This window comes from Haliotis rufescens, unplaced genomic scaffold (genome assembly GCF_023055435.1).
Source record: "Haliotis rufescens isolate VD_foot unplaced genomic scaffold, xgHalRufe1.0.p SCAF_5, whole genome shotgun sequence".
Taxonomy (NCBI): Eukaryota; Metazoa; Mollusca; class Gastropoda; order Lepetellida; family Haliotidae; genus Haliotis; species Haliotis rufescens.
In genome coordinates this window covers 36,766,030-36,787,688 of record NW_025964223.1, presented here as the reverse complement: position 1 = coordinate 36,787,688, position 21,659 = coordinate 36,766,030, and the positions used below count along the sequence as shown (strand labels likewise).

Sequence of the window (21,659 nt, the reverse complement as noted above, 5' to 3'; positions counted from 1 at the left end):
CTGTCCAGGAATATCAACCAAAATGCAGTTTCCTTCAGAAATGTGGACAGAACCCCTCAGCCTTTCATGGCAAAAGTCATGAAAAAGGCAGACCATCGGGGAACTAACAACCGCGCCAGGACCGCTCCCTAGGAGGAAGTGGTGACAGCAAGGGGAAGCTGTGAAGTAAAGGATGCCGACTGGGAAGTCCCACCCCAAGTCGTTCCAGTCATCGACACACCTGTAGGTGGGACTCGGACAATATTGGAAGAATTGGGACATCCATTGGGACCAATTCAGGGGTATCACCTCCTAAATGGCCCTCCTCTGACATCAGCACCTCTGACAGACCCTACCCCCATACACATCAGCTGCTCTTAACTAATATCAACAAGCTGATAGCCATAGAGGCCATAGAGATTGTATGCTCCCCGACCATGACACCAGCACGGCAACACTCATCCTACACAGCGATTTCATGCAACGCCTTCTCCATCAGGCGTTGGATGGATTGTCGACATTTGGAAATCAGAGCTCACACCCTCATTCACTCTCCAATTCAAAGGCAGCCTTTTTCAGACCTTCTATCAGTACCATGGTCCTCCTCTCGGCCTTGGCTGTCCCAGAAGATTGTAAGATGACTAAGATCCCGGAACTCAAAGCTTTGCTGCACTCCTTCCATTTGGATCTGAACTTGGTTCTGACATTGCTGCGGGGTGCCCTCTTTGAGCCTCTTCAGATACAACCTCCCCAAGGAGATGGCCTTCCTCTTGGCTCTGGCTACAGTGACACTGGAGAGCGAACTAAATGCCCTGAACATCACATGTGTTAGATCTGAGAGTAGAGTGAATGGAGATATTCATCTTGGGGCTGTGCTAGGACTTCCTAGCCAAGAATCAGTTCCCAGGACAGCCGGATAGATCCTTCACCATCCCACCACTGTCTTCGATTGTGGGTGTTGAAGATGAGCAGGAGCTCCTTCTCTGCCCAGTGCGTGCACTGAGGTGCACGGAGACGTCATTCTACAGGCTGATGAGGGTGCTCGGCTGAATCCTCGTAGAGCCAACAACCCTCATGAGATTAGAGTGGTTGCTCCACCATGGCTGTCCACAGCAATTGCTCCATCCGGGCCATCATGGAAGGTTGCTTCTGGCGCCCACATTGTCCCTGGCAGCCACTACCTATGAGGTGTCACCTTGGAGGACGTGGAAGGCGTCCACAGCTTTGGCCCGTTGGTGTTTGCCCAGCAGTTCACCGCCTCTAGGCACCACTGACGCTCCCCAATGTCCAGAGCTGACCTTTTCGACCTCTCTGGTGCGTAACACCTCAGACTAGAAGGTTTACATGTTACCTGCATTGGCTCGGTACGCCAGTCTTAGATTTCAGCTAAAGCTATATTTCTATTACTGGACTGTTCCCTGGAAATACCTCATACCTCATACCTCATATTCTCATTTCCTTCCAACAGGAATGGTCACTCAAGGCCGGTTGTCATGAGAGACGCTTTGCCGAGATGGCATCCGTCAGAAAAAGATGCATTAAGGAGTATTGCAGGAGAAGATGAAATCTAATAAAATGTCAACATTTTTTATATTTGTATACTTATCCTGCATTACTACGTCTAAAGTGGCATATGTCTAAAGTGGTCACAGAGCTGCCTCCCCACGATGCCTCTCCAGATGTTACGATGTAGCAGTAATGTGCTTATCCGTGATGTGGGAGCTGTGTGATGGGATTAGCCACACAACTTGTTGAAACAACTTCTTCTACAGCAAGACCTCACAGAGCTCTCTTCTTTCTGTCAAGTACAAGAAGTAAATGAATTAAGGAGTAATGCAAGATAAGTATACAAATATATAAAATATATAGATTTTACTAGTTTTATCTGATTTTATTTCCATGAAAAAATTGTTTTCCAAAAGAAGTTACTTGTAATACTAGTTTTGATACTTGTGTATGTAATCCAAGAACTTGAAATATATGATCCCTATTTTCCTCTTGATAACCTTTTCCAGATACACATTTGTCTTATCATAATTGTTTTGGGTAGATAAAAAAGATTGCTGGTATATATAGTTGTACATATTTGTTTGTGTTTCAGGTTACGTGCTCACAAACGTCTTCACTCCGGGAATACTTTCAACTGTGATGAGAGTGGATGCACAAAGTACTTTACAACTTTGAGTGATCTTCGTAAACACATTCGTACACACACAGGAGAGAAACCTTATGTGTATGTCAAACTCTTGTTTTCTTAACTAATTTCCCATTGAGATTATATGCATATGTTTTTTAGTATCAATTGAAGATAAAATTATTTCCAGCCTGCTAAAGTGGAACCCTATTGGCCTGAAAATTGCTAATTTTTTAACTTATCCTGCATTTCTCCTAAATGCGTTTACTGCTGTTTTTTGACAGAAAGACGATCTGTGAGAGGTTCAGCTGCTAAAAAAAGTTGTTCCAACCACTTGACTGGTGGTACCCTCACACAGTCAACACCTGACCCGGAAGCGATGACGTCACATAAGATCACATTACTGCTTTTCTCAGTTTACACGGACGACATGTATTATGTGATTTAAGCTCTACTGATTTCCAGCATTCTTTGCTTATTTATTTCAACATTGTTTGCTCTTCTATTGTGTTGTATTTACGGGTTGTGCCTTTTATGGTACTCCCATACCTACGTATTACGTTTTCCCTCTCGTTTGTGACTCATCCGCCATTTTGAATTTATGGGGCCGCATTCTGAATTCTTTTATTTTGCCTTGGGTAGTCAATTATTCTGTTTTACCTAATGTTTTGTGTGTATTTTAAGCGTTGCTTTACACTGCCTTTGCATTATTGTTTTCTCTTATGAACTCAATTTTTCAGTTACAATATGCCTCCTGTTTCCTGTTGTGTGTTTTCCACATCAATATGACTTTGCTTAAATTACAGAATTTATGCCCTATTGTACACTTTGCAATGGGAACAAATCGGGCGGGGATCCTCACACTCTCTGCCTAGACTGTACAGGACCCTGTACATGATTATTGCAGTCCCTTGTCACTGTCAGCCTTCTCTCTACTTAAAAGTAGCCAGGAAACGTCAGACACAACGTGCTCTTAGACACCTCAGGATGTTTGACACCATGGTGGCACCTTCCCCCATCAAGATTGCCGCCCCTTTGCAGTCTCCCCCTCTGCCCTGCTGTCCCCCATGCCGACGACCTCGTCTCCACCACCGGTGATGCCCTATGGGCTTATGATTCTTCTACTGATGACATCCCTGTCTTGTACGTTGACAGTGCTCAGGGACCAGCCTTCCTTAAAGAGACTCTTCCACCTCTCCTCTGGTGCTCATGGCTCTTTCACAGCGCCAGTGTTCCTCAAAGAGACTCTTACACACAGCCTCCATGCCTCCTCTAATTACGACATTTGCCTCACCAGCCTAGATTGTCTCAAGCCTCGTCCTCTCCAACTATATCCTAATGCTGATCCAAGTCCTTTCGATCTTGTCGCCGCTCCCACAGATTCTCATACATCGTCAGGATCGTGATTATCCTTCGGATTCCTTCCAAACCAAAAGATATCTTGGAATCAACTTGCCGATGGGATGGCTGACCTCTGGCCTTGGCCTCTGGTTCCTCCTAACACCCTACACTTCCAGACCCTTTGTTAACTGTTCTCACCTCGGCACTGGATCAGGATTTTGTGGAGCTCTTCTTGACCCTGTTGTTTGGCCACATCACACCTTCACAGAACTCTGGAACACCACTTCTGGTGATTGTCTGTGTGTGGAGCTTGAACCTCATCTTCGGCTACAATGTGAGTTTCTCGAAAATTGCACAGGGTGATTTACATGTCAAATGTCAAGAACTCCTTGACAGTAAACTTCTCTGGCCGGAATTAGGTCAAGTGACCTTATGGGAGCTGTTCAGTGTATTTCTACAGATTGGTTTGAATGCTTACTTGTAAGTAATGCTGAAACCGGACGACCTGATGCCTGTTGTAGTACATCAATGTGATTGAGTCACTAACTTCAGTAGACATGCGATGCCAACATGTGCAGTAACAAGACACCACACTTTATTGTCACCTCGCTATAAGAATTGGAGCGCTTATGCAACGGCCAGATGGAATTGAACACCTTACTTTGTACAATATGATCTTTCAGATTAAGGAAATGTATATCTTCAGCCTTGGCTACTAGATACAGCGTCGTTTTTATACTTCTTCCCTCGGCCGTTCTGTTGACCCCTGATGACTACATTCCGAGTAATGTGTCACCTCTCTTCATCATCACCTCGTTATGAGAACAGGAGCGCATATACAACACTCGGGGGATGGAAGTGATCACCTTACTTCGTATGGTATGATCTTTCAGACCAAGGACTTGTATCTATTCAGCTTTATCCACTTGATACAGGGTCCATTTTATGATTGTCCCCACCACTGTTCCATCGTTCTTCGATGACTACAGGCGGAGTAACGAGGCATCTCCCTTTGTCGTTACCTCAATATTAGAACTGGAAGTTCTCTTATAACACCCACGGGATGGAACTGGTCACCTTACTTCCAACGGTGCGATCTTTCAGAACCACAATTTTACAGATATATTTAGCCTTATCTTTTGGATACAGCTTTGACTTCCCACTAACCGGTTATGTCAATGCCTCAGCAATTGGTTGAGGAGGGGGTTTATTTCGTTTACATGGAGTTTGGCATTGGTTTGCAGGTGAACACATTTTTCCATGTATCGTCAAGGCAAGATACGATCAGAGACCCCCCCTGTTAATCCATCATCACCACCGACAACCTCATGGTGGTCTGGTGCCTGCGCCATCAGGGAACAACACGCTCTCGGCTCCCTCGGTATGGAAGCTTCCTTCCGAGGTTTTTCATCTCTTGTCACCACTTGCCAGAACTCCCCTGATCCCAGACCCACAGACTTGGGCAGTGGACGCATTCATCGTCCTGTAGTAAGGGCTCAGAGTGTAAGCTTCTTCGCCTCCAGTACTCCTTCCCAGGATCCTTCAAAGATCAGGCCGACCCATAGCTTTGCTCTGGCTTTAGTAACACCTTGGTACCCAGCGAGGAGCTGATTCGTGGATCTCATGGAGATCTCTGCCATTGACCACCTCAAACTACCAGATTGGCCAAACCTGCTGATCCACCCTCAAAGTAAAGATCTCCAGATTGATCACATCTTTACACCTGGTCCATCTGCAAAGAGTTCTAAGCACCAAGGTATACTCAGCAAAGGGCGGTCCCCTTGGCACACAGACCTTCTTCAAGTGGTGCTCCTTTGAGAGTTTCTGCAAGGAGAAACAACAGGACCCCACCTCTGCATCGCCCCAGTTCTTTGCTGAATTCCTCCTGTGCACCACAAGTGCGCCTGAAGACAGCACAATCACGACCCTTAACTCCGCCTGGGCGTCCTGGAAGATTGAAAAATGGCCAAGATTCAGGAACTCCAGGTGCTTTTACCAGAAGACCAAGTTTTCAGCTCCGCCCGGCGTGGGACCTGAGCATTGTGCTTACCCTGCTGAGAGCCACGCACTTTGAGCCACTCTACTCAGCATCTTACTACAACCTCAACAAGAAGACGGTCTTCATCTTGGCACTGGGGGCGGTCGGATAGCCTAGTGGTTAAAGCGTTCGCTCGTCACGCTGAAGACCACGGGTTCGATTCCCGACATGGGTACAATGTGTGAAGCCCATTTCTGGTGTCCCCCGCCGTGATATTGCTGGAATATTGCTAAAAGCGGCGTAAAACCAAACTCACTCACTCACTCTTGGCACTGACTACAACAACACGGGTGAGCGAGCTACATGCTCTGGACATCTCCCCATGTTAGATTTGAGCACAGAGCACATCGAGCCGTTCATCTGGGGCTTTGCTGGGACTTCATAGTCAAGAATCAACTCCCAGGACAGCTGGACAGATGCTTAAACTTCCTGCCCCTCTCTTTGATAATGGGGGTTGAAGATGTAAGGTACTTCTCCTATGTCAAGGCTCCAAGGATCGTTGAAGCCAACACCACCGCCTTTTCATCCCAGTATCTAGGATATCGCAGGTGGAAGACAGCCGCCACACGATCGCCCTATGGCTTTGGCCATATTCTTCTTGCTTATGAGGCTGCTGGACTGGACCCACCTAGAGCCAGGAACCCAGACAAGATAGGGGCGATCGCCTCTACCCCGGAGCTTCACAGCAACTACTCCATCCGGACCATTATGGAGGGCTGCTTCTGTTGCTCAGACACTGTCCTCTCCAGCCACTTCCTGCAAATTGTCGCTTTGGTTCTTCGGTGGTTGCCCAGCAGGTCTCCACTCTTAGGTGCCTTTGAGTCTTCCTCATGTCCAGAGCCGACCTTTCGAACTTTCCCCTGACTAGAAGGTTGCATGCTGCACGCATTGACTTGGTAGTCAGTTCTAGTTCCTCAACTAAAACTGGTGCCTGTTGAGAATTTGTCAGATCTAAAGGTATGCCCACCTGACGTACTGTCTGATAAAGATGCTTAGGAGTAATGCAGGATAAGTTAAAAAAATTAGTAAAATCTAAATGTTTTTTACATTTGTATACTTATCCTGCATTACTGCGTCTAAAGTGCCCTCCCTTTACTGCGCTACCTCCCCATGAAGTTTCAGATGTTGTTTTTGAAGCAGTAATGTGCTCTGTGTGATGTCATCGTTTCTTGGTCACGTGCTAACTTTGTGAGGGTACTGCCACACAACTGGTTGGAACAACTTTTTTTCAGCAACTGGACCTCTCACAGGTCGCCTTCCTGTAAAAATACCAGCAGTAACTGCATTAAGGAGTAATGCAGGATAAGTATACAAATCTAAAAAAATATCTAGATTTTACTAAATTTGATCTTCCTGACAATTAATGCTTGGAAAAGTTTAAGACCTTACTCTACAATGTTTGTTTGTTTGTTGTTTAACCCCACACTCAGCAATGTAATGAGCATCAATCCACACAAATCGGATATGATGACATGCATCAACCAAGTCAGCTTGCCTCACCACTGGATCCCGTTAGTCACCTTTCACAACAGGCATAGTCGCCTTTTACGGCACACATGGGTTGCTGAAGACATATTCCACCCCTGATTTTCACTGGGCTACTTTTCCATAATGTACATGATATGCGGAACATGTGGGTTTTTGGAACTTTGCAATTATTAAAACAAAATATTTAGATCACTGAAGTTTCACTTTAGCAGGTGTGAAGGTATTTTTTTCTAGTAATACTAAAAACAACATATACTCACTGCTAAAAGAAACGCATTCCATAGAAACATATGGAGAAGTATGTAAGTTAAGAAGAGATGCTTCAAATGTGTACCATTTTATGACAAAACTAAGAATCAGTCAAGTGTTGCCACATAGCATCTTTAATCTTATCACAATATGCTGCACGTGATATCCAAACTTTAAATGCTACTTCTGTACAAGACAATTAGTACATCTCTATCACATCACATGTGTTCATACGCGTTTGAGATGTCATACTATTGGTGTAAAAAAATAGCTGTAAAATTTTGAGTTAATTTAAGATTGAAAGTAAATTTGAAAAAAAAGAAAAAGTTAATGACTTAAAATGTGCTATGCTAGCAAAAGTGACCATTGCCACAGATCATGCAGACATACAGTAATTTAACAGAAGCTAGACTTACTGAAAGTAAATCAGATTATATACTTTACTCCTATTTTATCATGTTTACACATGGGTACAATGTGTGAAGCCCATTTCTGGTGTCCCCCGCCGTGATATTGCTGGAATATTGCTAAAAGCAGCGTAAAATCAAACTCACTCACTCACTCATGTTTACAGGTTTAGAGCTTGTAACTTACATTTGTTCCCACCCTATGTGGTGTCACAAAGTCCACTGTACACATTACATGATGATAGTAATTAGTATGCTTTGGCTATGATACTGTTGGCAAACAGTAAGCTGACACTCTGTGATGTAACTAACAACGTGTGTTGTCTGACGTTGATTAATGAATATTTTGCATACTCGTATATGCAAGGGGCCGACGTATGGTTCTCAGTAGGAAGAGACAACTTGGAGACGATGGTTGCGGTATATACAGTTTTACTCCATACATGTAGATATATACATACAAAAGACACTATGTGCCAGGTCAGCACATAGTGGTTGTGGTTGTTGTCTAGGTGCCCCGGAGCACCCAGCCTAACCCTAGGTAGACTAAGGGTAAGACCTTTCTTTCCTCCTTTTTGTCAATCTCTCTGGACCAAGGCTTATATAGCCAAGGTCACCTGACATTTAGTAAGTAATAAATATAAACAGTAATTCATCAGTGACATACTTGCACATCTCAATCAGGATGGCAGACGGTCGAGAACACAAAAATGGGGATTAACAATTAGGATTAGCATCTTATAAATAACTGCAATCAAGTGTTTCAAGGCATATAGATGTCATGGCTCCAGGGTAATGAGCCTTTGCAATTAAATGTTCTTCAGACAATGGGTGTCGTAAATCAGTCGCTATGACATAACCATGGCAACTAAAATACTGTTCAAAGCAGCAATAAACGAAACATGTTGTAACCATTTTCCTTTATAAAAAATGTTACCACACAAAAAACTTCGTTTTTGTATGATATACGACCACCCTTACGGGGCCTCACCCTCCACGGCGCGTCACGCCAGGGGGAGCAACTCTCACCCAAATCACTTTCCTTATGTCATCTGTATAAGACAGACGTGCTGTTTTTGTCAAGAGACAAAAAGACCAAACTGTATGTATGGTACATTTCTTTCATTGCAAAGGCGTAATACCTCGCATTGTAAAGATATAGAGTTGTAATTATACGCCACGTGTACGGTACCTTTGAATTCAAATGGCCGTAATGACGTCCATATTGTATTTCCACGGTCTGATACATGTAACACCAAGGCCATTAGAAATGGCTTGGGGTTTTGTTATATCATACAGCATTGGACTACAATTTTTTCCTTTACATAAACCCAAGGTGGTGCGTTCATTTATAACTACACTTACCTTTTTTACGGGTTTTACACCTTTCGCGCGTAACACGCCCCTTTAGTGTTATAATTATACTACGACATTGGCTATTAGTATCGCGTTACAAATCGCATTCTACATTACGCCTTTGCTTCTAGTTTCACAATTTATGCATGTATCTTTCCGATTTTTATATATCGCACTGATACACTTTAATACCCTTCCCGCCCACCTCAGAAATAACGGTCTTTTTTACAGACTTTCAAACTGTGTATGGGTTGTTCTGCATCCATTTCCCCCCAAGACCGGCATGAATGCTGCCTGAAATGTCTGGCGGAGGACGGGCATGACGAAGGGTCATGCCCAATATGCATTGCCTTTACCCCCCGGGCCCAAAAGAAGAGACAAGTAGGCTTAATGCACTTTAAAGGTCTCTTAAAGGCGGGGGTGGATATCAGATCTGCTAAGACCATCCCCCCCCATCTAAAAAGGGTAAAAAAGCTGCCGAGACTGTCTCCTCCATTCCCTCTACGGGAGCCGGGGGAGATGGCTCGAGGGTCCCCGTAGTACGCACTGCACCCTCTCCTGCACCGTCTTTGGCAGACATTTCTGCCTTACTGAAGTAATGATGAAGGGTCGATGATGGAGGAGGTGAAGTCTCTGAGCCTTCCCCGTTGTCGGCACCGGACGCGGCTTCGAGACCTAGTGATATGCCCGGCGTCGGCCGAGGCAGGCCTCTTGGTCTCGGGGACGATCCGAGGCAGGCCTCTCGGGGCCTCCCTAGCGGAGGGCTGGCTGCGCTGGCCCGTGCACTACCGACGCACAATTTACCTAGCGGCGCCAGACGCCTCTTCCGAGGCCAAGGCTTCCTCTAGTGGATACCTTAACCAGAGCCAGGTGAGTTCCCTTGAACCCCCGGCACCTCAGGACCGGGACTCGGCTTTGGGCTGGGTTCAGCCCGTGGGTGCGAGGGCCCAGGCCTTCGGGCGTCCCCTTCCGACTTCGTCTGCTTCATCTCTCGGGGAAGAGTCAATTAACTTCGGCTCGGAATCGAGAGAGGGGGGAGGACTCGGAGACGTTTTCCTTCGCTTCCTCGTTGAGGAACGTGCAGGACAGGATTGTCCAGGTACTGCCTCAGGTGGCTGCATCCATGCCAGAGTCGGATCTGACTGAGTTCCGCCTTCCGGGGGACGCTTTTGCTCCTAGCAAGGCGCCCCAGGTGCGGCTCCATGTTCTATCCTCCCTGGTGCATGAAGTCATCAACCCTTTGTTGGCGGGTGCCCGCAGGAAGTTCAACCTGCCCAAACCTATTAAGCGGTACCCACTTGCAGAGGATGGTGACTTTGAGGTACCTGTGGTAGATGAATGCGTTTGGACTTCCGTTACCCTGGGGGGGGTCTTTGACCCCCAACTTGACTAAGGTCAAGCAGGGCCGGAGGTTGCCCCCCTTTCCCGTGTGCGGTGCGGAGTTGAAGGCTGCTTACATATGCTTGGAGGAGCAATAGTGTAATGCATGCCAACAGCTCCGTGTGTCCGTACACTCTGCGTATCTGTCGGCTGTACAGAGGGACTTAGCAGGGGAGGGGCCGGCCGACTCTTTGGAGTTGGCCGTGCAACTTACGGAAGTTCACAGTCATCTTGCGCGGGACGCTATTCGTAGCTGTGCCTCGCAGATAATGTGCGCTGTTATGGGCATGCGCAGGCTGTGGATGTCGGTATTGCAGACAGAATACTGGCTTCGCAGAGGGATTCGACAAACGTTCAGTACGAGGATAGATAGGCCTGCTATGCGCGCTGGTGTGTCGATAGAGGGATTGCAGATCCCTTTTCTGCAGATCTTGTAGCCGTGCTTGAGTTCCTCCATTCGCGACTAGATGACAGCCTGGCCGCATCGACAGTCCGGGGGTACTCTACAGCTATCGCAGCTTTTCACGTCCCTGTTGACGTGGGTGCACACCCATTAGTGCAGCGCTTTTTAGCAGGTGTGGACAGGATCCGACCGCCTGTCCGGCGGATCAGTCCCCCTTGGGACTTGTCAATCGTTTTTGATTGGCTGTCCAGTCCTTCCTTTCGGGATCTGTCGTCTCTCTCTCTTCAGCTGTTAAGCTGGAAGACGGCGTTCCTTGTGGTGGTAACGTCCGGCAGACGGGTAGGCGACATTCATGCAATGTCAGCCGATCCCGAACTAACTGTCTTCCACCGGGACAGGGTCAGTATTCGGCTGCCGGACTCTTACCGTCCTAAGGTTGCACACGCCTTCCATGTGACGGCTCCTATTGAGCTACCTGCTCTTTCACAGCTTTCCTCGTCGGGGACATTGCAAGACATGCTCATGTTTTGGATGTCCGCAGGACCCTCAAGGCCTATATCAGCAGAACTAAGGGTATCTGTAAGGATAACCAACTATTTTGCTGTTATGGCGGTAGGAAGGCTGGCTCACCTGCGAGCAAACAAACTATCTCGAGGTGGATAGTGTCAACTATTTGTACTGCGTACACGCTTCAAGGCAGGGACCCCCCCTACCAGGTTGAAGGCTCATTCGGTTAGAGCAGTGGCTACCTCACAAGCGTACGGCGCAGCTCTGCCCATTGAGGAGATCTGCTCCGTGGCTATTTGGAGCCAGCCGAGCACGTTCATCAAACATTACCAACTCGACAAACACTCAATACTCGTATTTGCACACGCACTCCTTCGATCAACGGGGACCCTCTGGCCTAGCTCAGCGCGGGTTATAGTCTCTCGTGATCTACGCCCCTATATCACTTGTTCCAAAAAGTGTGTGTGTGGGGGGGGGGGTGTTTCGAGTTCTCGAATATGATAAGCCACAAATACTGGCTCTTTCATTGTATATGGTTGACCACGCCCTGTCTCTAGCCCCCGCCTTTCGACGATGGTGCGTCGCAATAAGGTTGGTTCCATTTATTGAACTCTTTTTTATTCATTGAAAAATCAAAATACGATGTATTTATTTACGCTTGTTGCTGACAGATGCCACTTCCTAGATTATCTTTAGGAGTCTATCTTGATGCAATAAGTGCCCCAAGGAGGATTTAATCTGAAAGAGAATTTTACAAACCTGTAGAGGTTATGAATTCTCTGATGAAATCCTCCTTGGGGCACGGCCACCCACCTCCCCACATTCCGTCAGCATGAGGCATATGGAAAGTGATTTGGGTGAGAGTTGTTCCCCCTGGCGTGACGCGCCGTGGAGGCTGAGGCCCCGATAGGGTGGTCGTATATCATACAAAAACAAAGTTTTTTGTGTGGTAACATTTTTTATTAAGGAAAATGGTTACAACTATGTCATGTAGATTTTCTTGAGCAAGGAAAATGCAATAAGTGCCCCAAGGAGGATTTCATCAGAGAATTCATAACCTCTACAGGTTTGTAAAATTTATCACTGTATTTTGCTTTTTCAGTATGTGCAGTCCTGACAAGTGTTGTTTTGTCAGGTTATGTTTCCAAGTAACAAGTAACAACATTTTCTTTTTGCCAGTTTCATACATGTTTTTTTGTGATTATGCTTTCAGGTGCAGTGAAACAGGCTGTCAAAAAGCTTTTGCTGCAAGTCACCATCTAAAAACACATACTCGAACTCATTCAGGTGAGATCACAGTTCACTCTTCTTTTGGTTGGGGGCGGTCGGGTAGCCTAGTGGTTAAAGCGTTCGCTCGTCACGCCGAAGACCCGGGTTCGATTCCCGACATGGGTACAATGTGTGAAGCCCATTTCTGGTGTCCCCCGCCGTGATATTGCTGGAATATTGCTAAAAGCGGCGTAAAACCATACTCACTCACTCACTTCTTTTGGTTGAGGTTTCAATAGGAACTTAATGCTTCATGATGTCTGCTGTTCTGAGTGTGAGTATTGAAGTGTTTCTGAGATAGGTATTTGTTAGACCTAGATGAGTGGATCTCACATTGAACAAAGAATGTGGTCATTGTGTGTTTTGTTGTGCTGGTAGAAGTTTTCACCAACCATGCCCAACTTAAACTTTACTAGACAGGCATATAGGGAAATATGTGTTGCATAAAAATATGATATATAGTGCTGACTTTTTAAAACATTTTAACCTCCATCATGCATATGGATAAAATATTTCATAGTTTCTATGTTTTAGACTGCATATTTCTATGCAAATTTATAAAAACATGCACATTTACATATATCCCTCATTTACAAATTTCCTACATTGCTCATGTACACCATTTCTTTGATGACATCATACTGCAGTGTGACAACACACAATGAGATTACAGTGACATCATAGCTTAGTGAACTTTGCACCATTACTACTTCCATCTGTTGCCTTAATAAGCAGGTCCTTACAGGTCACAGAATGTTAATTCTTCCCTTTTTTATTTATATGATGAGTATGAGTACTCGGGTGCACTGGATGTTATAGTCACCAGGACTGTCCTCTACCAGAGTGTCTCCTCATTATGTCTCCCCCAGAATGGAGGGAGACATATTGTTTTTGGCACGGTTCCCGTCGGCGTTGGCGTCGGCGTTGGCGTTCCCACCGTTTCCGGACCATAACTCAGAAACCGTTTAATATTTTTTCTCGAAACTTTGTATACACATTAACCCAGCACTGAAGTGGTGCCTTTTGCTATTTAGAGATTTTTGACATTTTTATTTTTTCTCGTTTCCATGGAGATAACTTGAACATAGACTCTGAATGGGGGTAAGCTTGGTTTCCGGACCATAACTCGGAAACCGTTGAATATTTTTTCGCGAAACTTTGTATACACATTAACCCAGCACTGAAGTGGTGCCTTTTGCTATTTAGAGATTTTTGACATTTTTATTTTTTCTCGTTTCCATGGAGATAAGTTGAACATAGGCTCTGAATGGGGGTAAGCTTTGTTTCCTGACCATAACTCAGAAACCGTTAAATATTTTTTCGCGAAACTTTGTATACACATTAACCCAGCACTGAAGTGGTGCCTTTTGCTATTTAGAGATTTTTGACATTTTTATTTTTTCTCGTTTCCATGGAGATAACTTGAACATAGACTCTGAATGGGGGTAAGCTTGGTTTCCGGACCATAACTCGGAAACCGTTTAATATTTTTTCACGAAACTTTGTATACACATTAACCCAGCACTGAAGTGGTGCCTTTTGCTATTTAGAGATTTTTGACATTTTTAATTTTTTCTCGTTTCCATGGAGATAACTTGAACATAGACTCTGAATGGGGGTAAGCTTGGTTTCCGGACCATAACTCGGAAACCGTTTAATATTTTTTCGTGAAACTTTGTATACACATTAACCCAGCACTGAAGTGGTGCCTTTTGCTATTTAGAGATTTTTGACATTTTTATTTTTTCTCGTTTCCATGGAGATAAGTTGAACATAGACTCTGAATGGGGGTAAGCTTGGTTTCCGGACCATAACTCGGAAACCGTTGAATATTTTTTCGCGAAACTTTGTATACACATTAACCCAGCACTGAAGTGGTGCCTTTTGCTATTTAGAGATTTTTGACATTTTTATTTTTTCTCGTTTCCATGGAGATAACTTGAACATAGACTCTGAGTTGGGGTAAGCTTGGTTTCCGGACCATAACTCGGAAACCGTTTAATATTTTTTCACGAAACTTTGTATACACATTAACCCAGCACTGAAGTGGTGCCTTTTGCTATTTAGAGATTTTTGACATTTTTATTTTTTCTCGTTTCCATGGAGATAAGTTGAACATAGGCTCTGAATGGGGGTAAGCTTTGTTTCCGGACCATAACTCAAAAACTGTTCAATATTATTTCATGAAGTTGTAACATATTAACCAAGTCCTGAAGTGGTGCCCATTAGTTGTTTGAAATTTCTAGGAGTTCTATTTTTGTCACTGTTATTTAGTAATGGAGGGTGGGAATGAAGAGATGGGGTTTAACGTGAAGTAAACGAATGAATGGTGGTTAGGGGAGTGGGGGGAGACATATGTTTTTACGAGTAAAAACACTTTCTAGTTCTGTGTTGTCTGCAGTTGTGCCTCGTGGTTTGTTTCAAGGCTGGCATCTTCTTTGAATCAAGATGCTTGTTAGTAGTGAGTTTGTTTTTTACGCCGCCTTTTAGCAATATTCCAGCAGTATCATGGCATGGGACACCAGAAATGGGCTTCACACATTGTACCCATGTGGGGAATTGAACCAGACTTTTGACATGGGGGCGACAACCATGGTGGCAACATTGTTGATCGGGGCTGTTTCCTGCCCTTGACAGGCCAACACCCTCCATGCCTACAATTAGTGCTTTGGTCTTACACCAGCGTCTCTCCTTGTCCCGCATCCTGGCTCGTCCATGAACGCTGGTATCGACATCAGCAACTTACTGAGATCCAGCATTATGATGACCACCACTATCGCCTGGATAGGAGCCTTCACCCTCCATTAGGTGCTCTGTATGTCAGCGTCCCAGGACTGTTTTACACCAGCAAAACACTTGCTATCCGGACCAGATATCAAACTTCACATGGGCCTCATGATGGGTTTTGTTGCCAAACACCAACAACTATTGGAAGTAGATAAAGATTTGATGACATCTCCGCTGTGATCGGTACTGCGGCATGATGACACTGCTGACTTACCAGTATGTCCAGTCAATACTTGAATGTGACAAGGTCTACCAGGAAGCAGTGGAAGTGGCTGTTCTTTCCACTGGAGTCTTAGAGCCAAGATGAAGTCACTAAGAACACAATGGTATTCTGGCTCAGGGAAACAATCCAGCAAGCATACCAACATGCACCTAAGGATCCTCCTCAAGCACATAATCTACATGGAATTAGGGCCTTGGCATCAATGATCAAGGGTCCACTGTCAACTGTTCAGTGGGAGATGTCATCATGTGATATTGGTGAACAGACATCTTTGCCAACTATAATCTGAGGGATATCTCTGTGGAGGATTTTCTGATCCTCCAAGCATTTGCCACATTTTCCCTTGTGTCACATAGTGTTCTGAGGGATTGCTGGGATCTTGTTGCTATTTTCTTGAACTTGAAGGTTTGCTCCTCCGAGAGTCACCACAAGCTACTGCTCAGTGTGCCCTAGTAAATATTTTATGAGAGATTGTTGGGCTCTGACTGCACCTTGAAGTTCGAATCCTCCACGCATCACATATTGGAAGCCACATAGATACTCGAGCATGTGACATAGCTTTGCATATCAGAGTAAGAATGTGACAAGTGTCAAGGTCGCTCACCCATCAAGGAATTTGTTACCTGTGGGTTTAAGAAAGAGTTGGCATCATGACAGTCTTCTTGTTTGTAACACCACAGATAGATAGATTGTCTTTATTTCCTCCAGTACTGAAGATACATTATATAAGATACATTGTAGATACATGAATATAGATTAAAACTAAACAAAGTAGTTACATGTCAAAGTGAAGAGGGTATGAACATGTGTTGCCACTTGTTAATGTAATGAGAGACTAGTAACATAGTTTCGCCCCATATCTCAAGCTCAAGGTCTTTCATGCAATCAGGCAGTCCCCCCTAAGAGGAAAGACATGATAACATCATCATCATTTGACCAAAGGTCAACAAAGGAATTTGTGTCTGTGATATCAAAGATATTTTTGAACATTTCATTTCCTTCTTGCATATTAATAGTACATGACATAAAAATGTGTTTGACTATGTCATGGGCTACAGTTCCGCAATGACATTCTCGCGATTCTATCTTAGAGCATCCTATTTTGACCATATTAGACAGAACGTAAAACTTTGAAGGAAATCGTAAAGAAAGTTGCCAAATCCTGTGTTGACCTTCTGACCTGATACCAGTATATCTTAACAGGTCCTGTCGGTCGCACATTTGTTTTAAAAGCCTTACAGAATTTCTTATCTTTTCATTCACAAGACTAGTCCATTTACATTTACTGGGAACATTGCAATTAGCTATGTAATCATTCAAGGCATGGAAAAGATCTTATTTATGTACAAGGCACAGCATGTTAAAACCGGGAGAATTATAACATCTTTTGTCGATAGAAGTCGCAGCTAGATCGACACAGTTTAGCAAATAAGAGCAGAGCTTGTTTATCAATGTATGCCTGAATTGTAATAAGATCTAGACTATCCAATACAACTTCGCTTGATGTAAGTCTTGGTAGACCCTGTATTTTTTTACTGAAGTAGCGCTGTGGTATTTCCAGCAATTCATACTCTCTACCAGTAAGTTGCCCCCATACATTGCATCCATATAAGGCACATGGCAAGATTACTCTCTGTAGTATTCGCACAGCTGCAATTGGGTTCAACCTACCGAAATACAAGCCATTGTTATGGTTTACATTAATAAGTCTTTTCAGTTTTTCACATGCAATACGCGAGCGTTCGAGTGTTGAGATACTGTCACTAAGGCATACCCCAGTATACGTTACAAAATTCTTGTGTGGCAATTCTATCTTTCAACAGGAAACATGAGGGTCGGGTTCATTATATTTACAGTGCGAAAATACTACGACTGCACTTTAATTCACATTATAAACCAGACGCCATCTACACGCATAATTGTGAGCAATATCTAGCAGGTTTTGCAGTACTGATGGAGAGCTACTGACAATGGTTTTATCGTCTGCTAGCAGTTGACCTGGATAGCGACCCCAAGGTAAGCGGAGGCCGTAGCCAGAGCAATCAAGCTTGCAAATGAGATCATTGATATATAATGTGAAAAGCCAGGCAGATAATACACGTCCTTGACCAACACCTTGATAGATAGAAAATACATCTGAGCTGTATAGGCATTACGCAAAAGACGCCATGTTTTACCAGTTATACCCATGTCATATAGCTTAAGGAAAAAGCCATCAAGCCATACTCTATCAAATGCCTTTGCATTATCAGGAAATGCACAATAAACAACTAATTTTTTTTCCGTACAGTATGCAATGTATTCAAGGAGGCTGAAGCAGGCTGTTTCAGCCCCTGCATTTTTGCGAAATCCGAATTGTAACGGATGTGGGAAAACACACTTTCTGTTTACCCACTTTTCAATTCTGAAAAGCAGGAGGCGTTCAAAAAGCTTACTGAGGACAGTTGTTAAGGTAATCCCTCTGTACTTGTTTGGGTCAGACTTGCTCTTACCATGGCCTTTGTGAATTGGTAAGATCTTGCCCACGTAATAAGAAGATGGTATATATTCATATTTAATTATAGCATTGAACATTGTAGTTAAATGCACGTTTAAGGTGTTCATTAGTTAGGCAGTCTGGACCAGGGGATTTTCCCATTTTCAATGACTTGACCACCAAACCTCTTGGGAGGTAAAAGGATCGGATAGCGGTGAATCAAGCTTTTCCACATCAGGATTTTTATAGATCTTTTTCTATTAATTCTACTCTTTCCGTCACATCAGAAGCAAAAGAGTTATCAAAACAATCAGACATTACAGGTGTAGCTAAGTCAGCAAAATACATGCCAAACGCTGAGCATATGTTCTGTGGCGTCGTTGAAGAAATCCCATTAATGGTTAATTCTGACATTTGTCCATTCTGTCTCGATAAGCGTTAAGTCACTTTCACATATTCATTAATGTCCACTTCTGCAGCTTTCGATATTTCACAGAGTTTATCGTCAAGACTGCGTTGTTTTGATCTGCGGTGGCGTTTTCGAAATTCACGTTTAGCGTCTTTGTACTTTCTATAGTGTTCATCGTCTGTATTATGAGATTTCCCACGAGTCATGCCAGAGTCCGCGACATCGTCTCATTTCATTATGGAGAGGTTTCAAGCCATCTCTTTTCCAATATGGTTTCAGGTACGAGCGATATCTGGAGCATGGCATACTGTTGTTTGATGAATCTCTGAGTGCCTGTACGATAAAGTCGTTGTAGGAGTTGATATATTCTGCAGGAGTTGAGTAGCATGACAAATCAACGCACGTCTCTCGGAGATGGTTCTCAGTCTCATACCAGTAGAGCATCAAGTCAACTTGCATTTTTCCAGTCAATCTTGTCACCACCATAGTGTTTACTGGAACCGGCGACATTAAGATACACAATTATAGGCAAGTGATCAGACACACTGTAGGACACTGTAGTGTCAATCATATGTCCAGTTACACAAGGGAGGTATTCTTTATGTACATAAACATAGTCAGTGAGAGTTCTCGAAGAATTATTCTTTGTTGAAAATGTATATTGAGACTGATTGTCAAGAGGAACAATAGAATTTCAGTGAGTGCTCTCTGTAAATATGACGCACGTTTTCTTGTGGGTTGAAGATGTTTGCACAGATCTACATTAAAATCCCCGAGGAGAATAGTGTCACCTTCGTGTGAATATTGATCATACAGCGTCATGGTAAAGTCAAGAGCGTCTATACATACGCAATCTAAAGCATTGGAAGATGGCAGATATGTTCCAATGACATAGATCAGTTCTTCATTCGTTTTAAGTTTTAGACCTAATATACGGTCCCGGCTATTGGTATCCAGAAGTGTGACCTTACACTGTTTTGATTTTCTCCCCCAAAGCCTCTGTGACACAAACATTAGATCACAGTGGTCTAATCTGGAGGATAGTTCATGCTCCCTTTTAACAGTCAAAGAATCCTATATGTCACAAATCTCTTCTTGCAGATTGGAAAGTGTCAAGCAATTACTGGCCACAAATTTTCACTCTCAAACTTTATGCATCCCAAAAGCATAACACTCCGACGTTTGCCAGGGGGTGGACTGAGGTATCCTAGGTACCAATCTTCTCTCACCTTCTGCGACACAAAGTATGGTTGTCAGTCCCGATTTCTATCTTAGATTCATCACTAAACACTACCTTATCCCAGAATCCAAAAATTGGCATTCTCAGTTTAGATCGGCACCACAAAACTTGATTTTTCCTGTTGACCTCTTGAATTCTGATTTTGAGTTTGAGAACAATCCTTCTGTGATAGCCCTCCCGATATAATTCATGCTGAATAGTTCTCTTGGATACAGGCCTGTTTTCATTAAAGTTGTTAGTAATTTCTGTAAGCGATGATCGTCTATTGATACTACGAATCAACACACCTCTGTCACGCTTGCTTAGAATCCTCGGTCTACCAGTTTGTGGCTGATTTTCTGAACTAAAGTGATGAATCACACCATGCACTGTGCTCTTGGGTAGATCCAGCAGTTGACTTATTTCACTACAGGGTTTACCTTTCAAATGCAGGTCGATGATAACGGAGACAGAATAAGTCAGTGGCAGAAATCAAGAGAAACAGAGCAGATGACAACAAACTATGTGGCACACGATACTTGATGACATCATCAATCTGTGGGCAAAGTTTCGCATCATAGTATTTCGCAGGTCGAAAGTTAGATGTGCTAAACCAAATGCAATGGTCTCTTGCCAAACGTGCGATGCCTCAAGTGTCCCTTTACTTGTAGCATGGGAGTGTACATGATCTGCAGGGCATGGGTCTTAGTGTGAGTAGATTTATCAGACTGAGAGACATACCTGAGGACTGCATTTGTTTCATTAGAAAACAAGACACTTTTTAAGAAGTGAAGATACATAATTGAGTCAGGACCACATAATCCAGTGATTGATGTCTTGAGTATTGATCTAACAATTGGATATGATGACATGCATCAACCCACGTACCATCCAGTCAGTAAGACCACCCGATCATGTTTGTTGCCTCTAACGACCCCATGGTTGCTGAAGGCCCATTCTAACGCGGATCTAAAGGGTGTATGCACTGTTGTTTCCTTTGCCTGAATCTGCCTTGTGTTTGCATGCAGGTGAGAAGCCATACACATGTTCCCAGGAGGGATGTCACAAGTCTTTCACAACCAACTATAGCCTCAAGTCTCACAAGAACAGACATGACAAGGGCGGAGGACAGTCCGATCCGTCAGGGACACACGTGAGTTTAGCACACAAACATACACAGGAGCAGCATGTAGTTCGCAACCTAGAGAAGCTCAGCTCCTCTCTCTGGGGTGCCTTAATTTGCCGTGCAGTTGAATTCCTTAGGTTTGCCTGAATTCTATGATTGTGAGTTTGTATCCCAGATTTGCTAAGGTTATGTCAGCACCAGCTGATGTATTGTAGTATCCCAGGTGAAGCGTCTGCCTCCTTCCCAATCTCATTAAAATCAGACCTTAGTTCTTGCTACCGCTTAACAAAGATCTGAGGATATCCTATTAGGGGTCACATCAGAACGACCTTTCATCCGACCAATCAGAGTGTCGCTTACCAGATCATGAAAGAGACCATCGGAATGTGATTTCTTATCATGCAACCACGAAAGCTAACAGGGGGTATTCCAAACAATAGTTGCGTGTTTAACAACTGAATCCATCTATTAGCTTTTCCAGAATGTTCCAGATTCTTTGTCAAAATATGTTTCGAAGGGTTGTCGCCAATTTGAAATTAGTGCCATAAAGCTAGAGAAAGCTGCCTTCTGATTGGTCATTCCATTGGTTGGTCAAAGTTTGCGCAAGGTATGTATTGTAGTATTCCAGGTGAAGCGTCTACCTCCTTCCCAGCTGATGTATTGTAGTATTCCAGGTGAAGCGTCTGCCTCCTTCCCACCTGATGTATTGTAGTATTCCAGGTGAAGCGTCTGCCTCCTTCCCAGCTGATGTATTGTAGTATTCCAGGTGAAGCGTCTGCCTCCTTCCCAGCTGATGTATTGTAGTATTCCAGGTGAAGCATCTCCCTCCTTCCCAGCTGATGTATTGTAGTATTCCAGGTGAAGCGTC

The 21,659-nt window shown here is 44.0% G+C and overlaps 1 protein-coding gene across 2 annotated transcripts in view; it reads left to right on the top strand.

The window, feature by feature from the left end:
• The window catches only part of LOC124118525 (metal regulatory transcription factor 1-like), a 50,665-nt gene that overhangs the window by 21,172 nt on the left and 7,834 nt on the right, over positions 1–21,659 (top strand). Inside the window, exons 5-7 of one of the 2 annotated variants that reach the window (XM_046480676.2) lie at positions 2,081–2,212; positions 12,496–12,569; positions 20,694–20,818. In XM_046480676.2, the coding sequence (XP_046336632.1) occupies positions 2,081–2,212; positions 12,496–12,569; positions 20,694–20,818 (331 nt within the window). The remainder of the gene's footprint in view (positions 1–2,080; positions 2,213–12,495; positions 12,570–20,693; positions 20,819–21,659) is intronic. The other variant, XM_048384207.1, reaches the window with a different exon arrangement.